Raw genomic sequence first — 21,237 nt, 5'->3', positions numbered from 1 at the left:
GTAAACCCCGCCCATCTTGCACATGTAGGCTAAAGAAAAAGCTCAAAGAACTTGAAAGAGTTCAGATACTAAAGTTAACCTCTATGGCACACATACATCTAGCATTCAGTTCATGGAGTTACACACAGGTACTGATATAGACACACACACTCAAACACACATACAAACACACATATACGCACCCACTCACACACACATACGCACCCATACACACACAAACACATGCATACGCACACACAAACACAAAATACCAATATCCCCTCCCTCTCGTTCTCTCGCTCTCTCTACGCTTTCCCTTCCCTCCCCCCTCTCGCTCTCTTTCCCTCTTCTCATGCCCTTTCTCCCTCCCTCCTTCAGTCTCTCCCTCCCTCTTCTCCCTCTCCCTCCCGCTCTCTCTCACAACGGTCTCCCTCTTTCTCTCTCTCTCTCTCTCTCTCTCTCTCTCTCTCTCTCTCGATATATATATATATATCCCTCTCTCACTCTCTTTCCCTCCCTCCCTCTCTCTTTCTCTCCTCCCCTTTTCGTTCCTCTCTCCACATTCTTGCACTCCTGCTCAGAAAAATAATCCATGGAGGCTCTCAGACTAGAAGCTGGAGGATTAGGGTCCCTCTCAGGGGGTTCCACCCTGCTCAAGGCCCTTCTCCCTGGGGCAGAGGGCTTCGTCCTTCCCCCTGGAGATCCAGAGCTGTGCCGGGAGCATGGAGAGAAGTTTATCTAGTTCTGTGTGGATGACCTGGAGCCAGTGTGCAGTCAGTGTGGACTGACTGAGACCCACGAGGGGCACAGAGTCTACCCCATAACGGAGGCTGTACCTGACTGTAAGGTAAGAGACAGACGGACAGACGGACGGACAGACAGGCAGGCAGGCACGCAGACAGACAGACAAGCACACAGACATACAGATAGATAGACAGACAGACAGACAGACAGACAGACAGACAGACAGACAGACAGACAGACAGACAGACAGACAGACAGACAGACATGTCTACAAGCTACCTACACCCCTACTTTATGTAACTTCGCATTTAAATATCTGTTCATCGAGTATCTGCCATTTAGCAGATACTTTTATTTGATGTGGCATGTCTGTGCAGTTACATAAGATAGTGTGTGTGGTTTGCACTGTATGTTTTGCAATCCACTCTGTTGTTGTTGCCATGCCACATACATACAGATGTAGCATCGTAATTTTTTTATTGTCGCAGCAAAATAATCCTGCAGCAACAGGATTTGAACGTTCAGTCCATAATGTTGCTTGATCGGTGGTTAGGCTATTAGCTGGCTAATATGAGGCTACATGAAGTGTGATACTGTTAATTTAACCGTGTGTTACTGCAGGTTTTCAGTGAATTGATGTAAATCATGAAGCTCATCTGCATTTTACTGTGGTGCAGGAAAATTCTCAGCAAGCAGACGCCACCAGAGCGCTTACTGGGCACACCTTATGATCCGTGGACACCCTGTACGTGTGCTCTGACTCATGAAGGGGGGGGTGTTATGTGGTGCGGTTCCTGTCTCCATGTGCTTTGACACTTAGACTGACGCCGTACGAGTTGAACATGACCTAGTCTATGAAGGCCAGCACACAGGCTGACACACACACACACACACACACACACACACAGCACACACACACACACACACACACACACACACACACACACACACACACACACACACACACACACACACACACACACACACACACACACGCACACACACACACACAAGCAGGGGTGGACTTTCTATCTGCATTTCAGGCAAATGACAGATGGGCTTGTCCACTTTTAGCCCAGTGGGCTGGTGTAACTTGTTTCTTTTTTAGCAATGTTATTATCTGGGTAATGATGGGGGATTCACAAAAAAGGCCTCAAGGAAAAAAATGGGCCAGTGTGGGGGCCCTTAAAATGGGCCAGTGTGTGGGTCCTTAAAATGGGCCAGTGTGGGGGCCCTTAAAATGGGCCAGTGTGTGGGTCCTTAAAATGGGCCAGTGTGGGGGCCCTTAAAATGGGCCAGTGTGGGGGCCTATTTTGGGACTGTTGGAACAGTCCCAAAATGTTTTGCAGGTCATCAATGAAGTTGTCAAGAACTTTCAAAATGTGTGAAGCAAAACACATCACACTGTGACACTTTCTGTATGTTGAAAGTTCTATATCTTCAGTAGATATTTTTTTTTTTTGCAATTCGATCACTTTACAACTTCATTTTCATTACCTCAAAAAATCAAATCAAATCTCCTTCCAGCACAATACCAGTGTCTACATGTGTGTTTTGCAGAAGAAAAAAATTAAGTAAAACATCTCTATTGATGACATCATCAAAAGTTGAAACATTTTCCAAACCTCGTTTTAGGTTTTGAAAATTACAGTTTTTCTTACTTTTAATCCCACTCTGTGATGTCACATAGAAGCATTTTTGTGGGGACTTTTCTTTTCTTTTTAATCACAGATCATAGAGAATATCATTCACGATTGACAGTGATGATGGCATATTTTGAAAGTAGGTAGGTCTAATTTGGTGTTTGAGGGTATAAAAATACAAACATTTCTTCAAGTCAATGTGTGTAAGACATTATGACACCATTTATTATTATTTTTTGTGCACTGGCAACTAAAAAAACGGTCACTAAACCACTGTTTAAAGAGAGTACTAAGTAGAAGTCTCCAATCTTTATATTATTTTTTAAAGGCCGACTGGATATCATTTCTCCCGGTCTCTGGCCCACACTCCAGTACAGTAGGTGGCGGTAATGCATCATTACACTTTGACTGCCACCCGCAGATAAACCCCCGAAGAAGTACAAGGAGCTCGTCAGCCACCCCCGTAGCTTGCTAGCCAACATAGCCGGAACATTGCAGCTCTTTAGACGGTTTCGGTGAATGGGAAGTCGCTGTGTTTGAAACACACGTCTGTCGTATCTACTAGTTACCCTGTTTAATTGCATATTTACGTTGTTAGTCATCTAGCTGGCTGGTTAAGTTAGCACTAGGCTAGTTGTTTATGCTAACTAGCTAGCTAACATCCCCGACCATGAGCTCACTAAACTACTCCCCCGCTGCCAAAGAACAGGAGGTCTGCTGGACGGAGAAAGAGGGTCTGTGGCTTAATATTGTCGTGAAAGAAGAGGAGGAAGAGGAGAACGTCACAGTGAAAGGAGATTCAGAAGCGCTCAGAGTGAAAGAGAAGGAGGAGGAGAAAGAGGGGGATGTCGTTTTTGGAGTGAAGGAGCAGGGGGAGGTTACTGTAACATTGGAAAATGAGGAAGACAAAACTGGAGATCTGATGAACGCCGGTAAGTGATGGGGTGATGATAATGAGCTGAAGGAACCTTTAATCTTCTGTTTAGAGGCGAATTGGCTCTGACAGCCAAAACAGCCAAAAACTCAATCTAAACGTGAATCGGTTCTCAATTGCGGTACAGTTCTAGAAACAAATCCCTCTACTTTCATATCACATCAAGATAATTAACCAAATGCTAAATATACACTTACTGTACACCAGAGGAGGCTGGTGGGGGAATCTATAGGAGGACAGGCTCATTGTAATGGCTGGAATGGAATAAATGGAACGGTATTAAACATATAGAAACCACATTCGGATCCATTCCAGCCATTACAATGAGCCCGTCCTCCTATAGCTCCTTCCACCAGCCTCCACTGCTGTACACTGTTTTAACCACAGTGAATGATAGAGGTCTTTAGTGGCCAAAAGACTGTATTAGTATGGGCAGATCCATTGAAGGCTTCCATCATTTTAATGTAGTCAACGGGTGGGACTTCCAACTTCATTGGCTGAGCCCTCCTGGTGACCCAGTTGGAGTCACGTCCAACCGGGTCATCAGGTGGGATCAGCCAATCGTGAAGAAGAAAATGGACTACTTCAAAATGGAGATAGCCTCAATGGCGCTGCCCATAAGGCTGTCAGAGACACTATAATGGCACAGATACAATGAGGAATCCTCTTATCTATCTCTATAGTCGCAACAGTCGCAGCCGACAATATTTTTCTGTGACAACACGTGTGTGGTGTCTGTCTTCTGTTTACACACAGGTGTTAGATGCAGATAGCTAATTATCACAGGTAGTCCACTCTGTCTTCTGTTTACACACAGGTGTTAGGAGATGCAGATAGCTAATTATCACAGGTAGTCCACTCTGTCTTCTGTTTACCCACAGGTGTTAGGAGATGCAGATAGTTAATTATCACAGGCAGTCCACTCTGTCTTCTGTTTACACACAGGTGTTAGATGCAGATAGCTAATTAGGACAGGTAGTCCACTCTGTCTTCTGTTTACACACAGGTGTTAGGAGACGCAGATAGCTAATTATCACAGGCAGTCCACTCTGTCTTCTGTTTACACACAGGTGTTAGACGCAGATAGCTAATTAGCACAGGCAGTCCACTCTGTCTTCTGTTTACACACAGGTGTTAGACGCAGATAGCTAATTAGCACAGGTAGTCCACTCTGTCTTCCGGCTGTTTTCTGTAAACACCCTCTGTAACATGGCGATGGCCGTGTGGGAACCCTCACCCTATAAAGGTGTGTCACTGTAACCTTTTTTCATTTTTTTTATATAATTTCTTGCTGATATGAAAAATAAGGTCCTTATGCTTCCAAAACCGGACCACAAACGATGCATGTTGATGTTCAGACCGAGCATCTGGCCTCTTAACAAAACTCCCCCGTACAGAAGACCCCTTCGTCCAATGACTCTTATCAAATCAAATTTTATTGGTCACACATTTAGCAGATGTTATTGCGGGTGTAGTGAAAAGCTTGTGTGTCTAGCTCCAACAGTGCAGTAGTATCTAACAATTCACAACAACAATAATACACACACATCTAAAAGTAAAAGAATGGAATTCTGTGTAATATAATGGAACTGAGAGTCATGATCAAGTCCTTGATGGTTGATGAAGAAAACAATACATTATTCAAATACTGAGCTAGCCTATAGTGTATGCTCACAAAATGGAGGAATTCTATACAATTGCTCAGAGAAAGATATTCTCAAAGGTAGTTTGTACCGGAGATGCCAAGTCGAGGTCCAAGAGGCTCCTAAACAGCTTCTACCCCCAAGCCATAAGACTCCTGAACAGCTAATCAAATGGCTGCCCAGCCCCCCCACCCCCTCATCTACACTGTAGCTACTCTCTGTTATCTATGCATAGTCACTTTAATAACTCTACCTACATGTACATACCGTAATTTCCGGACTATAAGCACAATGACGCGGCTAATATATGGATTTTTCCCGCTTTAAATAAAAATAAAAAAAATACACATTCTGTGACGTGCTCAGTTTTTTGGCGGCATGAAGCTTTCATTAGACCAATGAAATTGGCGAACGGGTTAAGGTCAAACAACTTTTTGGTTTACTGTTTAGATTAAATCGAGCGCTCTCAAACTTCCCATCATTCTGATTACGGTAGTCATTTTGTCACCCTCATCATGGCAAAGACACGGAGAAATGCATATGATGCAGCTTTCAAGTTGAAGGCGATTGATCTGGCTGTTGGAAAAGGAAATAGAGCTGCTGCACGGGAGCTTGGTCTTAATGAGTCGATGATAAGAAGTTGGAAACAGCAGCGTGAGGAATTGACTCAGTGCAAAAAGACAACTAAAGCTTACTGCTGATTTTTTATTTTTTTGTTACAAGCCGTGTTTCGTTAAAGCCTATTTATTTTTGTCACAAGCCGTGTTTCGTTATAGCCTGTGTAAAGTTCATTTGTTTCAATGTACCGGTAGGCATCTGCGGCTTATAGACATGCGGCTTATTTATGTTCAAAATAATATATATATCTTTTTAATTCAGTGGGTGCGGCTTATATTCAGGTACGCTCAATAGTCCGGAAATTACGGTAATTACCTCAATACCAGTACCCCCTGTTTATAGCTCCACTATTGTTATTTACCGCTGCTCTTTAATAATTTGTTATTCTTATCTCTTACTTTTTTTTTTGTAGGGAGTTTCTTAAAACTGCATTGTTGGTTAAGGGCTTGTAAGTAAGCATTTCACTGTAAGGTCTACACCTGTTGTATTCGGCGCATGTGACAAATACAATTTGATTTTCATTTTATTCGCAAAAAGTTAGGGGTCAAAATTATGGACACCTCTGTTTTCATTACCTTTCAATACCTCACATTGTGAGAATAACGGCACTGAGCCTTTTTCTAAAATGTGTTTCTAAAAAGTGTTGTTGGGAGGGATCTTTCACTAATTCCTCCATACAGAATCCTTCCAGATCTTTGACTAATTCCTCCATACAGAATCCTTCCAGATCTTTGACTAATTCCTCCATACAGAATCCTTCCAGATCTTTGACTAATTCCTCCATACAGAATCCTTCCAGATCTTTGACTAATTCCTCCATACAGAATCCTTCCAGATCTTTGAAATCTTTTAGTCTCTTATGGGCTGTCCTTGTCAATTCAAACCACAGGTTTTCAATAGGATTCAAGTCACTGAGATGGATTGAAACAACATTTGAGATTTTGAGGCCAATCTTTGATTTGGGAATTCTAAATTCCGACAGAACAAAGTGTATAAATCAATATCAAATATTTCAATGCCCTTGGACACGGGAAAAATGGGTCACCTTTTTTTAACAGAATGCTACCTGATTCAAAGTATGGAATGACCCTGTGTCCATTTATTTACAGATTTTGATGTGTGCTTGGGGTTATTGTCTTGCTGGAAGATCCACTTGCAGCCAAGTGTCAGCCTCCTGGCAGAGGCAAAAAGGTTTTGGGCTAAAATGTACTGGTAATATGTGAGGTACAAGGATAGGATGCCGTTGACCTTAACAAGGGCCCCAGTGGAAAAAAAATAGCCTCATAACATAAAATATCCACCACCATATTTTACAGTAGCTATGGGGTTATTTTCTGCTCATGCATTGTAATTTCGACGCCAAACCCACCACTGGCGCACATGGCCAAACGGCTCTATTTTCATGTCATCCCATACATGTAAACGCCTGGAGGTTTCTAACCAGCTTTGGCACTTGGATTGGAACCGGTGCTTTGGTCAGATGACATGAAAATAGAGCTCTTTGGTCAAGCACACCAGTGGTATTGAGAACAGTGTCCATTTCAGGAATTGAAAACCGAGATGTCCATCATTTTAACCCCTTCCTTTTTGAGAATGTGTTATTACTTGTTAAACAAAATCTCTTTCTCTGGGCAATTGTAATAGTATAAAATAATATAATTTCCCAAATTTCTCTCAGTATTTTAATGATTTATTGTAGACAGTCATTATTGTTCATCTTTATCCGCGGTGTACACACTTTAACACAAACTCTGCAGTTTGCCCATGAGAGCAAAATTATTATCTTTTTTAAACATTATTTAATGAATTTGTTTTTAAAATCTCAATGGTGTTATTCGTTTTTTAGTTATCAGGTAACAGTCCGATCTGATTGAAATCTCTAAGATACTATATCATGTCTATTATTACAAGAGGTTGTAATTTATAGCCAAATTATGAAGAGGACCGAATCAGGAAAAGGAAGGATAATTTCAATATGGATTAAATGTTAAAAATAAAACCAGAGGTTATTGAATTTAAGCAATAAGGCATGAGACTATTTCTATTCAATAACACAAACTAAAATATCAACCAATACATGGTATTTCTGATAGCACTGTCTAACAGATATAGAGCAGGCATCAGCCAGTCTAGTTCTATTTCTGATAGCACTGTCTAACAGATATAGAGCAGGCATCAGCCAGTCTAGTTCTATTTCTGATAGCACTGTCTAACAGATATAGAGCAGGCATCAGCCAGTCTAGTTCTATTTCTGATAGCACTGTCTAACAGATATAGAGCAGGCATCAGCCAGTCTAGTTCTATTTCTGATAGCACTGTCTAACAGATATAGAGCAGGCATCAGCCAGTCTAGTTCTATTTCTGATAGCACTGTCTAACAGATATAGAGCAGGCATCAGCCAGTCTAGTTCTATTTCTGAGGTTGAGAGACAAAAGCTTCTATTAGCATAGTTTCTAGTCAAGCACACTTGTTGTCTATTATTAACAGAAATTGTTTCTATGCTGGCAGTCTAATTTTCTTTTCCCTTGCTAGCTAGCCAACTAAAGCTAACACAGTCGCATCAAGTTCACCTTTGTTTATTTGTTATATAAACATGATGAACGTGGGGTAAACAGTGCCATTTATTTTTTATTTAACCTTTTATTTAACTAGGCAAGTCAGTTAAGAACAAATTCTTATTTACAATGACGGCCTACAGCGGCAATAAGATGCTTCCTTACAGGTTTATCTCTCGACAGTGCAACAACACTATAAAATTAAATGAGATGGAAACAGAATTTTGCAAGAATATATTGCAGAATATAATAGAAGATAGTCAACTAATTAAAACGGATATTTCCAACCTGGGCCGGGGAATTGTGCAGTAGACTGTGTTAGTAGTGGGACATTGAGCAGTATAATGAATGAAAATACCATTCACTCATGCATTTTGATCGATGTACGGATCAATTAAGTTCCTGTCTTATCATAATCTTGTGCAAATCAATACATTTTCTAATTAGTTCAATACATTTAGTTGATTTCCTACTATGATCAATACATTTTCTAATGTTGCTGAATTCTGTTTTAATGTCTGTAATCCGTGATTCCGTTCTGCACATCGGAGATTTGATTGGGTCTTACAGATGGCAAGGTTTATACAATTCCCCTCTGTTTCATACCAGATGTTAGGCAAGAAGCATGGGGTAAAAATGGAGATTAGTTTATGAATTGCCAGGCTGGGCTGTGGGACAGTGGATGCGTAGGGATAATTCAAATGGAACTATTAAAGCGATGCATCAGGATTTTAGCAACGAGGCCCTTTATCTACTTCCCTAGAGGCAGATGAACTTGTGAATACCATTTGTATGTCTCTGTCATGTATGAAGGAAGTTAGTTACTTTCTGCTAGCATGCTAGCAGATACTATAGACTTCCAGTGATTATGCTAACGCTCGTTAGCAATTGCGCTACGGCTAGTTAGAAACTTCCGTCAAACTGCATGCATAGACATACAAATGGTATCCATGAGTTCATCTGACTCTGGGGAAGTAGATATTGTGAAATATCCCTTTAACAGGCATTACCTGTGGATTATTGTGAATAACTAACAGCTATCAACCAATCAGCATCCAGGATCCAAATGTACCGTTTGGGATCTAGTCTGGATTAAACCTCATAGGAAGACAGTTTAATCATGTGGAGGTTTCATTTCAGTTTAACTAAATACTCTGTTTGTCTTTGGCAGGAGAGAGGCCAGACTTTCCCTCTGACAGTGGGAAGAGTCCCTCAGGGGAACCAGACCCAGAGACACCCAAACCAGTGAGACCACACCACTGCTCCCACTGCGGAAAGAGTTTTACCTGGTTATCAAAGCTGAAAGAGCACGAGAGAACACACACTGGAGAAAAGCCTTACCAATGTGCCATTTGTGGAAAGACTTTTACCCAGTTAGGGGGCTTTCAATATCATGAGCGGACACACAGAGAAAAAAATACCTACCACTGCTCTCAGAATGGAAAAACATTTACCCGGTTAGGGAACCTGAAAAAGAATGAGAGAATACACACACAGGAAGAGAAGACAAACCACTGTTCCCAGTGCGGAAAGAGTTTTAAATGGTTATCAAAGCTGAAAGAGCATGAGAGGACTCACACAGGAGAAAAACCTTTCCAATGCTCCCATTGTGAAAAGAAATTTAACCAGTCCTCACATCTGAAAGAGCATGAGAGAATACACACAGGAGAGAAGCCTTTCCAATGTTCTAAGTGTGGAAAGGGTTTTACCTGGTTATGGAACCTGAAAACACACGAGAGGACACACACAGGAGAAAAGCCATACCAATGCTCCCTGTGTGGAAAGACTTTTACCCAGTTAGGGGGCTTTAAATATCACGAGAGAACACACACAGAAAAAAAGACCTACCACTGCTCTCTGTGTGAAAAGACATTTACCCGGTTAGGGAACCTAAAAAAGCATGAGACAATACACACACAGGAAGAGAAGGCTCCCAGTGCAGAAAGACTTTTAGTCAGTTAGGGAACCTGAAAGAGTATGAAATAACACATACAGGATAGAAGCCAGGGGCGAATTGGCTATCTGGCAATTCTGGCAAATGCCAGGTGGGCTGGACCATTTTTTAGTTGGGTGGGGTGGTCAAAATTGACACAGACTTTTTTTTATACATTAAAATACAAAAATGAAAAAGGTGACATGGCCTGCGGCCCATGGGCCTGTTAATATATATTTGTACGATTTTTGGGCAATTTCTCAGATATACTAATGAGCCTTTGGCTGATCAGTGCAGTAGAACCTTCACTGGGCAACGGTCGGCTCCCCTACGCAGTTGGGCTGGCCAATTTTCCCATTCAAACGTGGCATCAGCGAAGAGACGTGCTCCGACTGTCATCAGTTAGACAGCCAATATTAACTGTCATCAGTTAGGCAGCCAATATAGACTGTCATCAGTAAGGCAGCCAATATAAACTGTCATCAGTAAGGCAGCCAATATAGACTGTCATCAGTTAGGCAGCCAATATAAACTGTCATCAGTAAGGCAGCCAATATAGACTGTCATCAGTTAGGCAGCCAATATAGACTGTCATCAGTTAGGCAGCCAATATAAACTGTCATCAGTAAGGCAGCCAATATAGACTGTCATCAGTTAGGCAGCCAATATAGACTGTCATCAGTTAGGCAGCCAATATAGACTGTCATCAGTTAGGCAGCCAATATAGACTGTCATCAGTTAGGCAGCCAATATAAACTGTCATAAGTTAGGCAGCCAATATAAACTGTCATCAGTAAGGCAGCCAATATAAACTGTCATCAGTAAGGCAGCCAATATAGACTGTCATCAGTTAGGCAGCCAATATAGACTGTCATCAGTTAGGCAGCCAATATAAACTGTCATCAGTTAGGCAGCCAATATAAACTGTCATCAGTAAGGCAGCCAATATAAACTGTCATCAGTTAGGCAGCCAATATAGACTGTCATCAGTAAGGCAGCCAATATAGACTGTCATCAGTTAGGCAGCCAATATAGACTGTCATCAGTTAGGCAGCCAATATAAACTGTCATCAGTAAGGCAGCCAATATAAACTGTCATCAGTTAGGCAGCCAATATAAACTGTCATCAGTTAGGCAGCCAATATAAACTGTCATCAGTTAGGCAGCCAATATAAACTGTCATCAGTAAGGCAGCCAATATAAACTGTCATCAGTTAGGCAGCCAATATAAACTGTCATCAGTTAGGCAGCCAATATAAACTGTCATCAGTAAGGCAGCCAATATAAACTGTCATCAGTTAGGCAGCCAATATAGACTGTCATCAGTAAGGCAGTCAAGATCATGGATCGTAATAAAGGATGAAGGCTACAACCTCTGGCTGTTGTAACTAAGGATATTACAGTAGCAGAAAGCTACAACCTTCTCTGGCTGTTGTAACTAAGGATATTACAGTAGCAGAAGGCTACAACCTTCTCTGGCTGTTGTAACTAAGGATATTACAGTAGCAGAAGGCTGCAACCTTCTCTGACTGTTGTAACTAAGGATATTACAGTAGCAGAAGGCTACAACCTTCTCTGGCTGTTGTAACTAAGGATATTACAGTAGCAGAAGGCTGCAACCTTCTCTGACTGTTGTAACTAAGGATATTACAGTAGCAGAAGGCTACAACCTTCTCTGGCTGTTGTAACTAAGGATATTACAGTAGCAGAAGGCTACAACCTTCTCTGGCTGTTGTAACTAAGGATATTACAGTAGCAGAAGGCTGCAACCTTCTCTGACTGTTGTAACTAAGGATATTACAGTAGCAGAAGGCTGCAACCTTCTCTGACTGTTGTAACTAAGGATATTACAGTAGCAGAAGGCTACAACCTTCTCTGGCTGTTGTAACTAAGGATATTACAGTAGCAGAAGGCTACAACCTTCTCTGGCTGTTGTAACTAAGGATATTACAGTAGCAGAAGGCTACAACCTCTGTCTGTTGTAAGTAAGGATATTGCAGAAGGATACAACCTTCTCTGTCTGTTGTAAGTAAGGATATTGCAGAAGCAGGGCATTGTATTGGGGCAAAACAATCTGCGTTTTAACCACACGTTTACATTTCTGATGACGTAATCTTTATAGTTATGCTGCCATATCTTAGCCTGAGATGCTGAAAAAGAACACTACTATTTTGACTGCTTGTCTGTTCCCTGTGTTTGTAATGGTGCTGAAAACAGAACATTAAATTACTATTTAGACTGCCTGTCTGTCTTGCTTGTATGGAAAATGCTGTCGAGATCGCTGTATGCAGGGGCGCACCTTTGGTTTTAGAAGTGGAATTGACATAACTTTTTTTTGGTTTGCTTTTTTTGTCATATAAACTCTCCAAACAGCCTACCTGACTGCTTGGAGGTGTCCGCATGGTCCCAAAGCACACTGTCAATGTTTTTTGTATCACATTCCAATGATAAAACTGGGGGGGACAAAAATGCCATTTCTGAATGTGAGGGGGACATTCTACTAAACTAACAAATGGAATGGTGTGTCGCGTCTTTGGCATCATTAAAACTGAAGACATGTTTATCAAATAACTCTCTGTAATTATTACGCAACTAAACTGATTACTCGTGTAACTGTAATTAACTAGGAGGTCGGGGCACCAAGGAAAATATTCAGATTACAAAGTTATAATTTTCCTAATATAACTTTCAGATATCATAATATCTGATCTATGAGTCTTCTGATTTAATGACTTATTATTCACCTCACGTCAATCTCATTCCAAACGTCGTAAATTGTTGGTTATCTGCATGAACCCAGTCTTCACTATGAGTCATCCATACATCAATTGTCTTAAAATCATTTATTTACTAAACTAAATAATTCAACAGAAATGCAAAACAAACAGATATGGTTACAAGGAAATGATAGGAGAATGTTCCCTAGTGGGCTAAACCGGCATGGCAGCTTGTTAGACAAAAGGGGAGTGTGGGTCAGCTGAGAAGGCACTACAGAGTTGATAAATATTAACAATTGAAATGCTAAGCCTTTGCACATGAACGCTCACTCATTCGGGAACAATTGCAATCAATATATATTTATGCTCAGTGTGTCGTCGGGATCTTTGTTGAAAAGTTCTGTTCTGTTGGAGAGATTGTCCTCCAGTTCTCTCTCTCTCTCTGTTAGAATGGATATTTCAAAGTGACATTCATTAATGTCGTTATAGAATGGATGTTTCGTCGGTCTTCGCGTTCAATGATACCGAATTCTTAGCTGCAGACTAGTAATTAATATCAAAGACTTGTTATTATTCTGTCGGTTTCAATAGTCTAAGAGTTTAACCACGGTGGTTAAAGTTCAGAACGAGGAATGCATGGTCAAACCTTGGCCCTCTCTTCTCGAGGTAAGCTGGTCTGGGGAAAGAAACCCTGGGTGGGGGTTTATATACTGAACGTAGAAAAGGCTGTCACATGACGACAGGTCCTGTCTGTGTCCCTGGGGGCGTGCCGATGACTTAGTTAAGACTCCAAAGGGAATTGGAGTTTCCTTCATTAAACAGTCCAAAATCACATTACACAATATCACAAACAGTTCTATCCTTATTCATTAATTTTATACAACCATTTAGATGTAAGTCTCATAGCTGAGGCTAGTATATAAACATTATTATGGTAATATGGCCGTATTGTCTCTCATGAGTTTCACAAAATTGTACCAAACGGACCAGTTCGTAGCTGGATTCTTCACCGATCTTCTATACCTCCTCCAGAACATAAATGTCGTTCGGTTCTCCAATTCTGTGAGGTGGAAGAATCCTTTGTTCTCTATGAAAACTCACTCTGTCTCCATACTGTGGCCATGAGGAGAGAATTTCCTCATAGGAATTTACGACCGCTCTCACAGAGCCTGGTGTCAGAAGTATAGAGGTCGGGGGATGGTGCATAGAAAAGGCCTGGTGCAGAAGGAGGGGGGTCAACTGTGCTCGCTGTACCCAAAGAGGGCAACGTCATGACAGGTGTTAATCTGGTCATACCATGGATCATTTAGCTATTTGATTTAGAGTTTTAGGACCCTGTAGGTATATCATTTTATTTGAATAGAATATTAGAATTTAATAGAATATTGAATTTGTCCTTTACTACTATATCCCATAGAAACGCATTGAATATCACATTCCTAAATGGCAAGACGTGTCTGTCATATACAGTGCATTCAGAACGTATTCAGAACCCTTGACTTTTTACACATTTTGTTACGTTACAGCCTTATTCAAAAATGCATTAAATAAATACAAATTCTCAGAAATCAACACACAATGCCCCATAATGACAAAGCGAAAACAGGTTTTTAGAAATGTTTGCGAATGTATAAAAAAAAGATACCTTATTTACATAAGTATTGGGACCCTTTGCTATGAGACTTGAAATTGAGGCACCTAAATACTCAGACCATGAGACACAATATTTTCTGGTCTGATGAAACCAAGATTGAACTCTTTGGCCTGAATGTCAAGCGTCACGTCTGGAGAAAACCTGACACCATCCCTATGGTGAAGCATGGAGGTGGCAGCATCATGCTGTGGGGATATTTTTCAGCGGCAGGGACTGGGACACGTCAGGATCGAGGAAAAAATGACAGAGCAAAGTACAGAGAGATTCTTGATGAAAACCTGCTCCATAGCACTCAGGACCTCAGACTGGGGTGAAGGTTCACCTTCCAACAGGACAACGACACTAAGCACACAGCCAAGGCAACACAGGAGTGGCTTCGGGACAAGTCTGAATGTCCTTGAATGGCCCGGCCAGAGCCCGGACTTGAACCAGATCGAACATCTCTGGTGGGAGTTTGCCATTTCCCCATTCATATAATGAGGGATCCTGTTTTCTGCTAACAACGTCTGCAGTACCGCGGTCCACCTTGACTTTCCGTGGCTTCAATGAGGGAATCGTTCTCCCCTGAGTATGCTGCGTCGTTAAGAAACATACAAACATCTCTTTTCCACAAAATATATGTTGACATTTGTTTTTTACTATTTTGCATTGGGGAGGTAGATAAAGTGTTTATCATAGTCAATCGCCTTTGTATTTTTTTTATTTGGTTTATTTGGATGGGGACAAACACATTGACACACAAAACAACAATCGTCCGATGCATTGCACTGAAGTATTACTAGCAAATGTTCAACACCAATCGCCAGTCGCTATGAAAAAAAAGTATACATCTATTGTATTGTGATACGCTGATTGTCATTCTTCCTACTGCCCACCAGGGGGAGGTGAACTCTTCACTGGGGAAGCTGCTAGGGAAGAGCAGGAGGTTTGAGAAGGTTACACGGATCTTTGAACACGCCTCCCAACACAACCAGGTACGACTTGCATTGTCGGTCTGTCAATGAATCAATCACAACTAAACAATCGCTGTATTTATAAAGCCCCTTTTACATGAGTTGTCACAAATCAGCTGTCAAATGTATCACATCTGTCCTCCCTCCGTTCCTCCCTCCCTCCCCCAGAGCCATGCCCAGCAGACAGAGAGACAGATAAAGGAGGAGTTTGAGAAGCTGCACCAGTTCCTGAGAGAGGAAGAGGAGGCCAGGCTAGCCAGGCTGAGGGAGGAAGAGGACGAGAGGAATAGAGTGATGAAGGAGAAGAGGGAGAGAGTTGGAAATGAGATGGAGCTACTGGCTGAAACTATCAGAGAGATCGAGGAAGAGATGAAGGAAGACAGGGATGACATCGCCTTTCTGCAGGTGTGTGTGTGTGTGTGTGTGTGTGTGTGTGTGTGTGTGTGTGTGTGTGTGTGTGTGGGAGAGTGGGAGAGTGATGGCATACTGTGCATTGGCATAAATGTGATAAAACATTGCTTTGTCTTCCAGAATTACCAGGAGACAATAAAGAGGTATGCAGACACTCTCTGTCTCTCTCCCTCTGTCTCTCTCTCCCTGTTTCTCTCTCTCTCTCTCGCTCTGTGCTTCTCTTTTCGTTTTCTTCTTGGCACAAATCACACAGACACACACAGAGCCCTGTAACAGAATAGAGTGTGTGTGTGTGTGTGTGATGTGTAGGACGTGGCAGAGTCATGGGGAGCCAGAGGAGGTGTGTGGTCCTCTGATAGACGCGTCTAAACACCTGACCAACCTCCTCTACACCGTCTGGAATGACATGCTGCAGATAGCCCCTTACAGTGAGTCTGGGGGGAGTGGTGTGTGTGTGTCTGTGTTTGTGTGTGTCCTATCTCCCCCCTCTCACCCCTGTCCCCCCTGTCCCCCTCTTCCCCCAACCCCTCCCTTCCAGCTCCAGTAACCCTGGACCTGACCACGTCCTGCCCGTCTCTGGTCCTCTCCCCTGGGCTAACCTCTGTCCAGCTGGGAAAGGAGAGGATCCAGATCCAGCCCGCTAACCCGGAGAGATTTGACCTGATCGACTGCACTCTGGGCTGGGAAGGATTCAGCGCCGGCACCCACTGCTGGACAGTGGAGGTGGCACTCACTGACTGAGGATGGGTTCCAAATGGCACACTGTTCACTATTTGGTGCATTTGACCAGGGCCCATATACACACACTGATGGAGGTTCTTGGTGCTTTTGACCAGGGCCCATGCACACACACACTGATGGAGGTTCTTGGTGCTTTTGACCAGGGCCCATGCACACACACACTGATGGAGGTTCTTGGTGCTTTTGACCAGGGCCCATACACACACACACTGATGGAGGTTCTTGGTGCTTTTGACCAGGGCCCATGCACACACACACTGATGGAGGTTCTTGGTGCTTTTGACCAGGGCCCATATACACACACACTGATGGAGGTTCTTGGTGCTTTTGACCAGGGCCCATATACACACACACTGATGGAGGTTCTTGGTGCTTTTGACCAGGGCCCATATACACACACACTGATGGAGGTTCTTGGTGCTTTTGACCAGGGCCCATACACACACACACTGATGGAGGTTCTTGGTGCTTTTGACCAGGGCCCATATACACACACTCTGATGGAGGTTCTTGGTGCTTTTGACCAGGGCCCATATACACACACACTGATGGAGGTTCTTGGTGCTTTTGACCAGGGCCCATACACACAAACACTGATGGAGGCTCTTTATTGATGGTATTGGAGTAATATTATATATATCTGTCTTTCAGGAATGTTACTTTGTCGGTACAATTCAAAATATAATTTTAAGTATACATGAGTATAATAATAACAAATATATCCTGCTTCAAGGTTGGAGAGAGCAGCAACTGGACAGTTGGTGTGGCCAGCCAATCGGTGCGTAGGAGGGAGGAGTTTGAGGCGTGTCCGGAGGAGGGGCTATGGACCCTCAGCCTACGGAATGGGACGTACCGTGCCATGACCACACCCTGTACCACCCTCCCTCTGGACTGGTCCCGCTCCTTTCACAGGATCAAGGTGGGGCAATAGTTAGATAAGAGGGTGTACTACAAATATTAGAATAGAATAAAATAGATTTAGTTAATTAACTGTTGACCCTGTGTGTCTAACTCAGTCTTCTGTTTCTGTAGTTTTACCTTGTAAGAAAGAGTGCCAACAACAGATTTCCTTTCTTCTTCATTTATAATTTGTTACAGATAATCCATCTTTTCCTTGCCTGAAGGGGACATACAAGAACAAATAACCAATTTCCATTTAGTGCCTAATGGACAATGACATTTTATGTTATCTTTAGGTGTTTCTGGACTGGGAGAAGGGTCAGGTGGAATTCTGGGACGCGATGAGGGACAAACTCCTGTTCACCTTCACGCACCGCTTCACAGAGACGCTGTATCCGTACTTCGAGAGCAGCTGTTCTAAGTGCTGGCTAGTGGTGTTACCCCAGAGAGTGTGTGTGGAGGTAGAGCTAGATCCCATCCCTGGGGATGACGATGGAGACCAGATCCCACACGACGGATCATCCAAGGAGGGAGAGGATACCAAGACTAGATCCACTGACGACAGCAAGCTGACAGAAACCGGATCCCCTGTCGAAGACCAGATCTCAATGACCGGATTACCCAAGATCTCAACCACTGACCAGAACCACGAGACAAGATCCCCTGACAAAACGTCAAACACCGGATCCGCTCAAATGATGGGCCGGATCCCAAAGACTAAATCCACCAGAAAGGGAAAGGGCAAGATCCCACACACTGGATTCGCTGTTGAGAAGCAGATTACCAACACCAGATCCAATGGAAGCTACCACATCACGAAGGATAGGCCGCTAGTCCAGGTCAGGAGGACAGAATCCACTGAATGATCCACTGAGAGATCCACGAGAGCCACACCAACACACGAGATCAAGTTGCCCTGCAGCCCAGCCCAGATCATCCAACACACAAGAGATCACCCAACACAGACTAGATTCCCTACCTCCACAGACTAGATCTCCTACCTCCACAGACTAGATCCCCTACCTCCATAGACTAGATCTCCTACCTCCATGGACTAGATTCCCTACTTCCACAGACTAGATTCCCTACCTCCACAGACTAGATCTCCTACCTCCACAGACTAGATCCCCTACCTCCATAGACTAGATCCCCTACCTCCATAGACTAGATCTCCTACCTCCACAGACTAGATCCCCTACCTCCACAGACTAGATCTCCTAGATCTGCTGTCATTGACTAGATCACCTAACACACTATATTTGAGATCTCTTACAAGCATTTCTGCATAATGTTGTAATACACAGTGTATTATAGTGGAGGTAATGTTGTAATACACACATTGTTGAGTGTATTATAGTGGAGGTAATGTAGTAATACACATATGGTTGAGTGTATTATAGTGGAGGTAATGTTTAATACACACATGGTTGAGTGTATTATAGTGGAGGTAATGTAGTAATACACAGTGTATTATAGTGGAGGTAATGTTGTAATACACACATTGTTGAGTGTATTATAGTGGAGGTAATGTAGTAATACACATATGGTTGAGTGTATTATAGTGGAGGTAATGTTTAATACACACATGGTTGAGTGTATTATAGTGGAGGTAATGTAGTAATACACACATGGTTGAGTGTATTATAGTGGAGGTAATGTAGTAATACACAGTGTATTATAGTGGAGGTAATGTTGTAATACACACATTGTTGAGTGTATTATAGTGGAGGTAATGTAGTAATACACATATGGTTGAGTGTATTATAGTGGAGGTAATGTAGTAATACACACATGGTTGAGTGTATTATAGTGGAGGCAATGCTGTAATACACAGTGTATTATAGTGGAGGTAATGCTGTAATACACACATGGTTGAGTGTATTATAGTGGAGGTAATACTGTAATATACACATGGTTGAGTGTATTATAGTGGAGGTAATGCTGTAATACACAGTGTATTATAGTGGAGATAATGTAGTAATACACACATGGTTGTGGGAGTGAGGGAGCAAGGGAGGGAGCGAGGGTGGAGAGAGGGAGGAGGAAGAGAAGGACATTGGTCAATAGTATCCAAAGTAGACTCGACGGACAGAAGCTGCTCTCAAAATTGAGCAATTAGATCGCTTCTCCTCTCCTTCCTCACCCTCTCCTCCCTTCTTACCTTCTGCTAGCTCCACCACAAACCCCACCCCCTTCACTCTGGACACACCCACACAGTGAAGCAGCGAATCACGGCGCAGGTTGAAGTTGATGAGAGCTGCTTCCACACCCACCTCCAATCAAACCAGACCATCCATCCCTCCATACTAACATTAGGTCTCTCTTGGCGGTGCGTAGAGCCACATTGGGGAACCTCCATCCTCCCACAGTGAGGTACAATCCTAACCCAGCCTCCAGGCTCCATGACCAGGGTACAGAGCTGAGGACAACCCCTATGGATCTCAGAGACGCAGACACAAGTAGCATTATTACTGGTGGAGAGAGGAGGGGAGGAGAGAGGGGGGAGGGGAGGGAGGTGAGTGAGTGGAGAGGGAGAGGAGAGAGGGGATGAGATGAGGACAGCGGGGGTGGGGGAGGAGAGAGGGGGTGAAATGGAGAGGGGGAGGGTGTGAGACAGGGGAGTGGAGAGGGGGAGAGGGATAGAAGAGAGAGGGAAAAAGCAGACGTAGAAGAGAGTAGGAAGAAGAGGGGAGATGTAGTAGAGGGAGGAAGGGGAGGGGATAGATGGAGGGAGGGGAGATGTAGAAGAGGGGAGGAAGGGGAGGGGAGGGGAGAGACGTAGAAGAGGGGAGGAAGGGGAGGGGAGGGGAGAGACGTAGAAGAGGGGAGGAAGGTGAGGGGAGAGATGTAGAAGAGGGGAGAGGGGAGATGTAGAAGAGGGGAGGAAGGTGAGAGGGGAGGGGATAGATGGAGGAAGGGGAGGGGAGAGGGGAGATGTAGAAGAGGGGAGGAAGGTGAGGGGGGAGGGGATAGACGTAGAAGAGGGGAGGAAGGGGAGGAAGGGGAGGGGAGGGGAGAGACGTAGAAGAGGGGAGGAAGGGGAGGGGAGGGGAGAGACGTAGAAGAGGGGAGGAAGGGGAGGGGAGGGGAGAGACGTAGAAGAGGGGAGGAAGGGGAGGGGAGGGGAGAGACGTAGAAGAGGGGAGGAAGGTGAGGGGAGAGATGTAGAAGAGGGGAGAGGGGAGATGTAGAAGAGGGGAGGAAGGTGAGAGGGGAGGGGATAGATGGAGGAAGGGGAGGGGAGAGGGGAGATGTAGAAGAGGGGAGGAAGGTGAGGGGGGAGGGGATAGACGTAGAAGAGGGGAGGAAGGGGAGGAAGGGGAGGGGAGGGGAGAGACGTAGAAGAGGGGAGGAAGGGGAGGGGAGGGGAGAGACGTAGAAGAGGGGAGGAAGGTGAGGGGAGAGATGTAGAAGAGGGGAGGAAGGGGAGGAAGGGGAGGGGAGGGGAGAGACGTAGAAGAGGGGAGGGAGGGGAGGGGAGAGACGTAGAAGAGGGGAGGAAGGTGAGGGGAGAGATGTAGAAGAGGGGAGAGGGGAGATGTAGAAGAGGGGAGGAAGGTGAGAGGGGAGGGGATAGATGGAGGAAGGGGAGGGGAGAGGGGAGATGTAGAAGAGGGGAGGAAGGTGAGGGGGGAGGGGATAGACGTAGAAGAGGGGAGGAAGGAGAGGGGAGAGGGGAGATGTAGAAGAGAGGAGGAAGGTGAGGGGAGAGGGGAGATGGAGGGGAAAGAGGGGGATGGAGGAACAGAGAGGGGAGAGATGGAGAGATAACAAGGAGGAAAGTAGGAGGAAAGTGGAGGAGAAGAAGAAC

General features: G+C 43.9%; 2 protein-coding genes across 2 annotated transcripts; both read left to right on the top strand.

Annotated features, from left to right (window-relative positions):
- Positions 1 to 454: 454 nt before the first annotated feature.
- Positions 455 to 18,303, top strand: LOC106564224 (zinc-binding protein A33). The gene is made up of 8 exons (XM_014130274.3): positions 455 to 826; positions 15,300 to 15,395; positions 15,543 to 15,779; positions 15,906 to 15,928; positions 16,095 to 16,213; positions 16,324 to 16,508; positions 17,260 to 17,445; positions 17,723 to 18,303. Exons 3-8 carry the CDS (start codon positions 15,669 to 15,671, stop codon positions 18,290 to 18,292), a joined length of 1,194 nt encoding a protein of 397 aa, XP_013985749.2. The 5' UTR covers positions 455 to 826; positions 15,300 to 15,395; positions 15,543 to 15,668; the 3' UTR covers positions 18,293 to 18,303.
- On the top strand, positions 2,793 to 12,293 carry LOC145850156 (uncharacterized). The gene is made up of 2 exons (XM_014130273.3): positions 2,793 to 3,298; positions 9,289 to 12,293. Exons 1-2 carry the CDS (start codon positions 3,037 to 3,039, stop codon positions 10,077 to 10,079), a joined length of 1,053 nt encoding a protein of 350 aa, XP_013985748.1. The 5' UTR covers positions 2,793 to 3,036; the 3' UTR covers positions 10,080 to 12,293.
- Positions 18,304 to 21,237: the final 2,934 nt, after the last annotated feature.

This window comes from Salmo salar, chromosome 12, assembly GCF_965601325.2.
Source record: "Salmo salar chromosome 12, fSalSal1, whole genome shotgun sequence".
Taxonomy (NCBI): Eukaryota; Metazoa; Chordata; class Actinopteri; order Salmoniformes; family Salmonidae; genus Salmo; species Salmo salar.
The sequence above is the reverse complement of the archived record's forward strand: the minus strand, read 5'-3'. Positions and strand labels throughout refer to the sequence as shown.

What these genes read in the sequence shown, in the direction of transcription:
- LOC145850156 (XM_014130273.3), top strand. Translation starts at nt 3,037, where the DNA reads ATGAGCTCACTAAACTACTCCCCCGCTGCCAAAGAACAGGAGGTCTGC. An exon ending in TGGAGATCTGATGAACGCCG is followed by an intron (nt 3,299 to 9,288) that starts GTAAGTGATGGG and finishes TGTCTTTGGCAG; the next exon opens with GAGAGAGGCCAGACTTTCCC.
- LOC106564224 (XM_014130274.3), top strand. Translation starts at nt 15,669, where the DNA reads ATGAAGGAGAAGAGGGAGAGAGTTGGAAATGAGATGGAGCTACTGGCT. An exon ending in TACCAGGAGACAATAAAGAG is followed by an intron (nt 15,929 to 16,094) that starts GTATGCAGACAC and finishes TGTGATGTGTAG; the next exon opens with GACGTGGCAGAGTCATGGGG. An exon ending in CCCACTGCTGGACAGTGGAG is followed by an intron (nt 16,509 to 17,259) that starts GTGGCACTCACT and finishes TCCTGCTTCAAG; the next exon opens with GTTGGAGAGAGCAGCAACTG.